Source organism: Nicotiana sylvestris, chromosome 11 (genome assembly GCF_000393655.2).
Source record: "Nicotiana sylvestris chromosome 11, ASM39365v2, whole genome shotgun sequence".
NCBI lineage: Eukaryota > Viridiplantae > Streptophyta > Magnoliopsida > Solanales > Solanaceae > Nicotiana > Nicotiana sylvestris.
In genome coordinates this window covers 64,859,478-64,868,647 of record NC_091067.1, presented here as the reverse complement: position 1 = coordinate 64,868,647, position 9,170 = coordinate 64,859,478, and the positions used below count along the sequence as shown (strand labels likewise).

General features: G+C 37.1%; 1 protein-coding gene across 8 annotated transcripts; it reads left to right on the top strand.

The window, feature by feature from the left end:
- Positions 1–585: 585 nt before the first annotated feature.
- On the top strand, positions 586–8,173 carry LOC104239283 (uncharacterized). Of its 8 annotated transcripts, none has more exons than XM_070162492.1 (4): positions 586–742; positions 5,414–6,631; positions 6,783–7,399; positions 7,538–8,173. In XM_070162492.1, the coding sequence occupies exon 3, from the start codon at positions 6,977–6,979 to the stop codon at positions 7,367–7,369; it is 393 nt and encodes a 130-aa protein (XP_070018593.1). In that variant the 5' UTR covers positions 586–742; positions 5,414–6,631; positions 6,783–6,976; the 3' UTR covers positions 7,370–7,399; positions 7,538–8,173. The 8 variants fall into 8 exon arrangements, 5 of the variants coding, with proteins under 5 accessions (XP_070018593.1, XP_009792188.1, XP_070018592.1 ...); XR_011403613.1 differs by lacking the exon at positions 5,414–6,631 and having other exon boundaries at positions 587–742; positions 6,941–7,399; positions 7,538–7,716; positions 7,831–8,173; XR_011403611.1 differs by lacking the exons at positions 586–742; positions 5,414–6,631 and adding an exon at positions 749–3,088 and having other exon boundaries at positions 6,941–7,399; positions 7,538–7,716; positions 7,831–8,173.
- The last annotated feature ends 997 nt before the right edge of the window (positions 8,174–9,170 follow it).

Genomic DNA, 9,170 nt, shown 5'->3' with positions numbered 1-9,170 from the left:
CAACAGTAATAACATGTATTAGGAATAACTAAAATAATGTTAATACAAATACATTTGAATACACTGAATATAAAATAGCGAATACAGTAAATAAAAACATTGAATCTAATGAATGCAACAATAAAAAAAAAATATATTCAAACACACTAAATACAAAAATTAAATACAACAGTTATATACAACTGAAAATTTATTCTAATTAATTGGGTTGATAATGAGGCATGTTAGAATTGATTTTTGTTGAGTTATATTAGGAGTGTATCACGCTAATTGATATTATTTCTGTTATTAGACAGTTGGACAAATTTATTTAAAGGTGATTGCCGTTACTGTATTCATGAATACATGTGAATACATGCTCGTATAGCTGAAATGCCCTAATATTTAGGCACTTTTTGTTGCTATATTCGTGAATACAATATCGCGAATACACTACCATTATAAATAAATAGTAGCTATAAAAAGTAATTATTTATATGATAACTATAATAAGTCAATAGCCACTAAATAAGTGGTTTCTGAAAATTACTCTTTTATTTATTTTAGTGATCAAACAAATATGTTTATGAAAAGAAAACAGATATTTATTTTATTTTATAGGGAGGAAAGTCTACCAAACCTACCACAAAGAAGAAACAAGAGAGAGTTCCTTGAATGTAAAGAGAGAGGAAGAATAGGAGAAGTGATCAGCCCTCGCGAGCTTAGAGGCTTTCAAACTATTTGATACAGTTCAGTTTCAAAGGTTCATTCTTTTCCCAGTCTCTTCTTATTTTCTGCTTCTTTTTTTTTAATCCAAATAACAATTTTGCAAATTTCGCAATTGTTTAATCTTATGGATTTGTTGTTAACAGTGGTTTAGTGCCTTTAAATACCAACTCTTTTTTTTTTTCCTGAAAAAGTTTCAATTTTCATTTTTCTTGATGGGTTTTTTGGTTATTTCTGTTTTGTTATCTGAAATTTGAACAAGTAGTATGTGTTGAAAACTAAAGAAAACTTATGCAGAGAGAAGAAATATGAAGGAGGAACTCAAAAATGATTTTATTGAAGCGAATATGGCTATATATAGCCTTACATAACAGACGTCTAAAACTAAAACTATGTTTCCTAGAGTCTAACAAATTCTGATGACGTGAAGAACTCGATAAACAAAGAACTCTAATAACTCGATAAACAAAGAACTCTAATAACTCGATAAACAAAGAACTCTAATAACATTAGGAAGCTAAACACTAAAAGACTCCTAACAATTCCTCCCTTAAACTGAAAGCTATGAGCACTCAGTTTATCTTAGACTTAAAACAAACTCCCAGCAATTCTCGCAACTTCAAGAAGACATCCAGCCTGAGGGGTTTAGTCATCACATCAGCTAATTGTTCCTTTGTACTACCGCAGTAAACCAATTCCACAGTGCCATCTTTTGTGAGTTCTCGCAAGAAGTGAAAACGCACATCTATGTGCTTGCTGCGACCATGCATAACTGGATTTTTTGAAAGTTTAATTGCAGAACTATTATCACAGTGAATAATAGATGTCTTGCCTTGATTAGGATCCAACTTTTCTAATACCCTCTTCAACCAAACAGCTTGGCATGCACATGAAGCAGCAGCTATAAATTCTGCTTCTGTAGTAGATAAGCTCACTACTGGTTGTTTCTTTGAAGACCAAGATACTGCCCCTGAGCTCAATAAAAACACATAGCCTGGTGTGCTTTTTCTATCTTCCAAATCGCCAGCATAATCGCTATCAGTGTAACCAACAAGTTCATCATCTCCTCCCTTCCTGTAAAATATGCCAAACTCAACTGTCCCCTTTAAATACCTTAACACCCTTTTTGCCGCCTGTAAATGAAGTTCAGTGGGATTCTCCATATATCTGCTAATAAGGCTCACCACAAACATCATATCCAGTCGAGTTGCGGTGAGATACATGAGACTACCTATAATTTGCTTATAATAAGTCTTATCCACCTTGATCCCGTCCGCATCTTTCATAAGCTTAAAGCCAGGAACAATTGGATTATGGACAAAATTACTTTTATCCATCCCAAACTTTTGCAGTACCTCCAATGCATATTTCTTTTGAGTAATAAAAATTCCATCTGATCTTTGATAAACTTCCAAACCAAGGAAATATCTCATTCTTCCAAGGTCTGTCATGTCAAACTCATGCTTCATCGAACCTTTAAATTCTGCAAACATTAACTCATCATTCCCAGTAAATATAAGATCATCAACATATAAACTTACAATTAATATTTTGCTATCTTTACTTGTCTTGATGAACAATGTATGCTCGTAGTCACACTTTTCAAAACCTTCCTTCATGAAATAGGCTTCTATGCGGCTGTACCAAGCTCGCGGCGCCCATAAAGTGCCTTTTTAAACTTATATACTTTCTGTTCATTTTCCCTCTGCCCATAACCACAAGGTTGTTCCACAAAAACATTTTCATGCAATTCTCCATGTAAAAATGCAGACTTTACATCTAACTGGTACAGAGGCCATCCTCTTAGAGTTGCAAGCGCAATTACCAATCGAATTGTCTCCATACGTGCCACAGGTGCAAATACTTCTGTATAGTCTACCCCATGTTGTTGGGCATATCCCTTCACGACAAGCCTAGCCTTGTATTTAGTTACTTCTCCATTTTCATCAAATTTTGTTTTATAAATCCACTTAACTCCAATTTTTTTCCCTCCTTCAGGCAAATCTATTAATTCCCATGTACCATTTTTTTCTATTGCTTCCATCTCAACGTCCATGGCATGCCGCCACTTTTCACTCTTCACAGCATCTTCAAAATAAATAGGATCAGTATTAGTGGCTGCAAACATAACCATATCACTTTCTTCTTCTGAGATGGCATCACCTGTTTCATAGTCTTGCATCTAAACCGGTGGTAGCCTAGTCCTCTGTTGTATTGAAGTAGAGGATTGATGGTCTGAAGACAATGGGTCGGAGGAAGGTAGTATTTCCTCTGTTTCTTCCGAACCAGGTTCATTATCTTCCCTTATATCGGTGACAGGAACTGGTTGAGCTGCTTCCTCTTCACGTTGAGCTTCTTCGTCGTCATGTTCATCCCATTCCAGGTCACACATAATTATTTTTTCATGCTTGTTATCCCAATCCCAGCTCTTGTCTTCTTCAAACATGACATCCTTGCTTATAATGATCCTTTGTGAAATTGGGTCATAAAGTCTATAAGCTTTTGATTGCTCACTGACTCCCAACAAAATACAACACAAACTCTTATCATCTAGCTTTGATCTAGTATTATCAGGCGCATGAACATGAGAAAGGCACCAAAAAACTCTAAAGTACTCAACTGAGCGCTTGTATCCACTCCATGCTTCCTCTGGTGTCTTATTTTTTACTGCCAATGTCGGACTCCGATTCAAGACATGGACTGTCCAATTGACTGCTTCAGGCCAAAAAGTCTTGGGAAGTTTCTTCTCTGATAGCATGCTACGAACCATATTCATAATAGTTCTATTCTTTCGCTCCGCGACCCCATTTTGTTGTGGCGTCGTCAATTGTCTCTTTATTCCATTCTCATCACAAAAGCTAGAGAATTCTTGTGAAGTGAATTCTCCTCCCCGATCTGTACGAAAGCCTCTAATAAAAGAATTCATCTCTTTTTCAACGTGAGTCTTAATTCTTTTTAAAATAGCAAAGGCTTCAGACTTCTCAGTCAAAAAATAAACCCATAATTTTCAGGCCAAAAAGTCTTGGGAAGTTTCTTCTCTGATAGCATGCTACGAACCATATTCATAATAGTTCTATTCTTTCGCTCCGCGACCCCATTTTGTTGTGGCGTTGTCAATTGTCTCTTTATTCCATTCTCATCAAAAAAGCTAGAGAATTCTTGTGAAGTGAATTCTCCTCCCCGATCTGTACGAAAGCCTCTAATAAAAGAATTCATCTCTTTTTCAACGTGAGTCTTAAATCTTTTTAAAATAGCAAAGGCTTCAGACTTCTCAGTCAAAAAATAAACCCATAATTTTCTGCTAAAATCATCAATGAATGTGAGCAGATACCTCTTTTTGCTATTAGATATAGGCTTGATCGGACCACAGATATCAACGTATATTAGTTGTAGAGCTTGTGAAGCTCTCCAATTGCTCTTCTTTGGAAATGGATCACGTTGTTGCTTTCCCACCAAACAGTCTTTGCATATTTCAGAGGAGACTTGAGTTGCGGCAAACCATGCACCATGCCTTTTTGCTGAAGAATTTGTAAGCCTTTAAAGCTTAAGTGTCCATACCGACAATGCCAAAGTTGCACTGCATCTTCTGTAATAGTATTGAAACAAGCATATGTTATTGGTCGAGATACAGCATGCACGACAAACATCCTGTTTGAAGTCATTTGTGTCTCCATAATTGAGCCTCTGTCAGAATGATACACCTTTCATTAACCACGTTGAAACAAAACATCAAGCCCCTTTTCTTGTAACTGTCCAATACTCAATAGATTATTTTTCAGTTCTGGTACATAAAACACACTTGTGATAACCTGTGTTGTTTCCTTCACCTGAAGCCTTATATTTCCCTTTCCTATTACACTCAAGCTTAAATTGTTACCCAACTTCACCGAATCTCTAAAACTTCCATCAAAATCGTAAAAATATTCTTTCTTTCCGCACATATGATTACTGCATCCTGAGTCAAGAAACCATGTGTCTTCATTGTTAGCATCACCTGAATCAACATACGCCATCAACAACATATCTCCATGAGTTTTTGCATAATTGGCCGCTTTTTATTTTTGTGGACACTCCCATTGAAAATGTCCAAGCTTATGACAGTTGTAACACTCCACTGTAGCTTTGTCAAATCTGCCTCTTCCCCTTCCACGACCTCCCCTTCCAAAGCCTCGACCTCTTTCACCAGATTGTTTTCCATGAGCAATCTTTAAGGCTTGTTCATCTGCAACTGGAGAGCTCATGCGTTGTTCATGCACAAGCAGACTGCTTTGCAACTCATCAATAGTTATCGTGCTTGTATCCTTGGATTCCTCAATGGAACATACAACATAATTGAACTTGGGAGTCATGGATCTCAAGATCTTTTCCACGACCCCTGCATCTCCCTTGTCTTCACCATTTGCTTTTAACTTGTTAGCAATGGTGAGAGTTCCAGCAAAAAACTCATTCACGGTTTCCCCTGCTTTCATGTGCAGAATTTCAAACTCTTTGCGAAGAGCTTGCAATTGTGCTCTCTTAACTCATGTATTACCCTGATATTTCTGCTTCATAGAATCCCATATATTCTTTGCGGTCTCCTTTTTCAGAACTGTTTCTAAGACTGAACGATCTAATGCTTGAAACGGAAAGTTCTTTGCTTTCAAGTCTTTCAATCTTTGATCATCAATGTTCTTCTTCTGTGCATCAGTCATATCTTCTGTTGCTGCAGGAATTCCATCCTCCACGAGGCCCCAGTATTCCTTTGATCATAGGAAATTCACCATAAGCATCGCCCAATGATCATAGTACCCATCAAACTTCGGTACTGCCGGTTGGACAAATGAACTCTCTGGTGTCATATTTGGATTGCCAAACACTTAGAAGACTGCGACTTCTTACGCCGTGACAAGGCTCTGATACCAAATGTTGAAAACTAAAGAAAACAGAAGCAGAGAGAAGAAATATGAAGGAGGAACTCAAAAATGATTTTATGAAACGAATATGGCTATATATAGCCTTACATAACCGACGTCTAAAACTAAAACTATGTTTCCTAGAGTCTAACAAATTCTGATGACGTGAAGAACTCGATAAACAAAAAACTCTAATAACATTAGGAAGCTAAACACTAAAAGACTCCTAACAGCATGTTGGGTCTCAACGAATGTTGGAGTAATGAGCTCAACAGAAAAAAAAATGATCGATAATATTTTCCGGAATGAAAAGCCATTTGTTAAAGATTGAAATAATGTTAGAGTTTCAGATAATGTTTTGATGATATTTGAGTAGTAAAGATTTATAATAATGTCTAAGTGTTGGTTGAAGAGAGCATTCATATGAGGTTAAGAGTTGACATAGTCGTGAAGAAATATGACTGCTGTCCATAAGTAAGAGAAGTCATTTTTACCTTCTGGTGGAAAAAAGTATGATTGAAGTATATTTTCTGGCAATCAAACACCAAAAAATGACTTATGTTCTAGAAAATATTTTCTCGTCGCATAGGCGATGCTACTACTTTAATAGGAATGAATATTAGGGTGGAAGAAAGCACATAAAAGCCAGCACATTCCTAATAGCCTCTGCATTTGATAAGTTAATCGCTTAGGTAGGCTATCAACTATTCCAGCAGAAAGGGAAAAGCTTATTTGTATATTTTCTTCTCGCTCTAACATTGAAAGGCATGCGGGAACTTGACTTAAAGAAGACTGTATCGTTTTGTGGTTTCTCCACATTACTTTGAAGGGGACGTGGTTTCAAGTTTTGCAGCAAATTGCTTTCTCTATTTCCATCTCTAGAGATTACTGGTTTAGCTCGTGCATTTGTTCTAGGTTTAGCTTAACAAGTTTTACTGTTCTTCGGAACAAGAATGAAAGTTATGTGCTCCTGTGGACTTTGCTTGACATTTGCTGGTTCTGATTTAACGGAAATTCAATCATTTTTCTCCAAGGTCAGCTAAGTCTAATTTTTCTTTAGTAGTACCTATGCTAGTTGCCTTTTCACTTTAACCCTTGACCGTCTATGTCATTCGCTTGTGTTTCTATTTGACTGAGTAGGGGGGTAAACAATATGAACTTCCTGTGATTGTTTATCTGGCTCAGTGGCAGGATAGAGTTGGGGCTATACTTGCAATTCTTGTCAAGGCTTCTTTTCTGTATACTCTTATCACAATACAACCTCTTTGCCTTCTTACTTCATTGTACAAAATAGCGAAAATAATTACAACTGCAGAAGTCAACTTTTGAGTTCTGCTGTACAGACTTTGTTATTTGAAATACCATTATCTACTGGGAAGATGGAGATGGGCTCTGGAGAAGAGCGCGCTCACTGGAGCGTCTTTGATAAGGTTAAAACTATTCCTGCTACACCTGAAGCACTAATGGCTCAGATAAACAGTGCCATATCTGCGCTTGAGTATGCTCGTGCTGCAGCTTTGTTGCAGTCCCCATGTACCCCAATCTCCAACAAGAAGAATTCATCAAGAAGTGCGAATCCAGCATATGATACTCGAGGGGCAGATGAAGCTTATAGGGCAGGTTTAGCTGCCATGGCTGCTGGGAAGCCTGAAAAAGCTGTCAATTCTTTGAATGTTGCCCTTTCCAAATGCCCCCCTGAGAAGACTTGTGCTGTTGCTAAGATTCAATCGCTTATCTCAGTTATATCCAAACCTCAGAAGTCTTCCAAATGAGCTATTGCCACCTCTTCCATCTAACTTTTGGTATTACATATTGCAATTGTTCCTTCCATGAAACTACTACTCTTGCATTTTTTCTTTATCTTTGTTAAGTGTTTCTCCTTCATTACTTCCAAAGTTGATGCGTTTGCACGTAACATAATCTTTTGTGCTGTGATCCAGGCGTCACTTGTCATTGATTGGTCCAGTATGTTGGCCCCTGGAAGTAGGAGATGGTGGGTTGTTTGGTCCAGTTGTTTCCTCCTCTACTAGCCGAGGGTCTATCGGAAACAGCCGAGACGTAGGGGTAAGGTTTGTGTACACACTATCCTTCCCAGATCCCACCCATGGGATTATACTGGGTATGTATGTTGTTGTTGTTGTTGTTTCCTCCTCTACTGCTTTATTGTACTTGATTGCAAAAAACTTAAGAAGATGAATAATTTTACTGACTTGGATAGATGGGGCTTGTTCAGACGCCCCAGATTCGACGTTGTCTGCCTTGGCATCATGGTTTGCTGATTGATCAATCGAAACTCTGAATTGGAATCACCACCACGGCCACTGCCCGTTGATTCAGTGCTTCAGAACTCTGCATATTACTAAAGTAATTAGCTATTGGAGCAATCCAAATGATGACCATTGCTTAAAGCCCCCAAATCCACAAGAAAACATTGATAGATTGGGTCAATTATCCTCTCTGTCCTCCTTTACTTTGTAGCAATTTGTTTTGTTTTCTTATATCTGAAATCCTGTGCTAATCAATAAGCATATATCTCTAAGCTTGGGTGCAAAAAGAAATCAAATTTTGCTTCCAATCCATATATATGATCTCAAGGTTACCAGGAGATCGCTCCCATGCTTGTATCTATACAGGAGGGATACAACTTTATACTACTATTGTCTGCTCACAACTATGGACAAATTCAGCAGACATTTGGCCTGTCATAGAGGATTCAACCTTTCCTAAAGCTGAAAATTGTCACACACTCAATGTGTGTGTTGCTAATTGTCTTTGAATAAAATTCTAAAAATCAAAGTGGGCAAATATTACCAAGATATTTTCAAGAAAAGTGAAGAAAGGAAATATGAGACAACGAGCTAGAATTGGGCGAGTGAAGTGTAGTGGAGATATCAAGCGACTTTTGAAATTTAGCCCTACAGTATATTATTATTAGAAGGGACATGAAAACAAATTTCGGTTTAAACCTGATGAAGACCATGGTACTTATAAGATATTATAAGATATTGGGTGTGTTATTGATAACTAGAAATCGGGGGATGCACTATGATGTGCATATTTTTCAAATACTTTTAAATTTTTTACTATTATTTAACATAAATCGCCAAAATATAAGAAAATAGGGCAATAAGAATAGTGTTTGTTAGCAAGGAAAAAAAGAAAGAAAGAAGAGAGAGTAAGCTAATAGGCGATGCACTACCACGAAAAGACCTATTTAGCCCCCATATTATTGTCTTTTTGGTTAGAGTTGGGTGCAATTTTGAATGTAGACACTGAAAATCCAAGAACTAACTTATTCAAAGGTATTGGAGCTAAAAAACATAGAATAAAGATACTGAAATTTGAACTCTTTTGTAATCATAAAAAGCAAATGATGTCATGTGAAAGAATACAAGACAAAAGTTTTGAATTTTGAAGTTAACAATTTTGCACGAAAGTGAAAATTTTCCTAATAGTTCCATAGCATCCCGAAGATAGGTACATACATTTCCGTATCGATCCGCAAGACTCTACTAAACCTGCTTGTGACTCACGACACCTATGAACCTAGAGCTCTGATACCAACTTGTCATG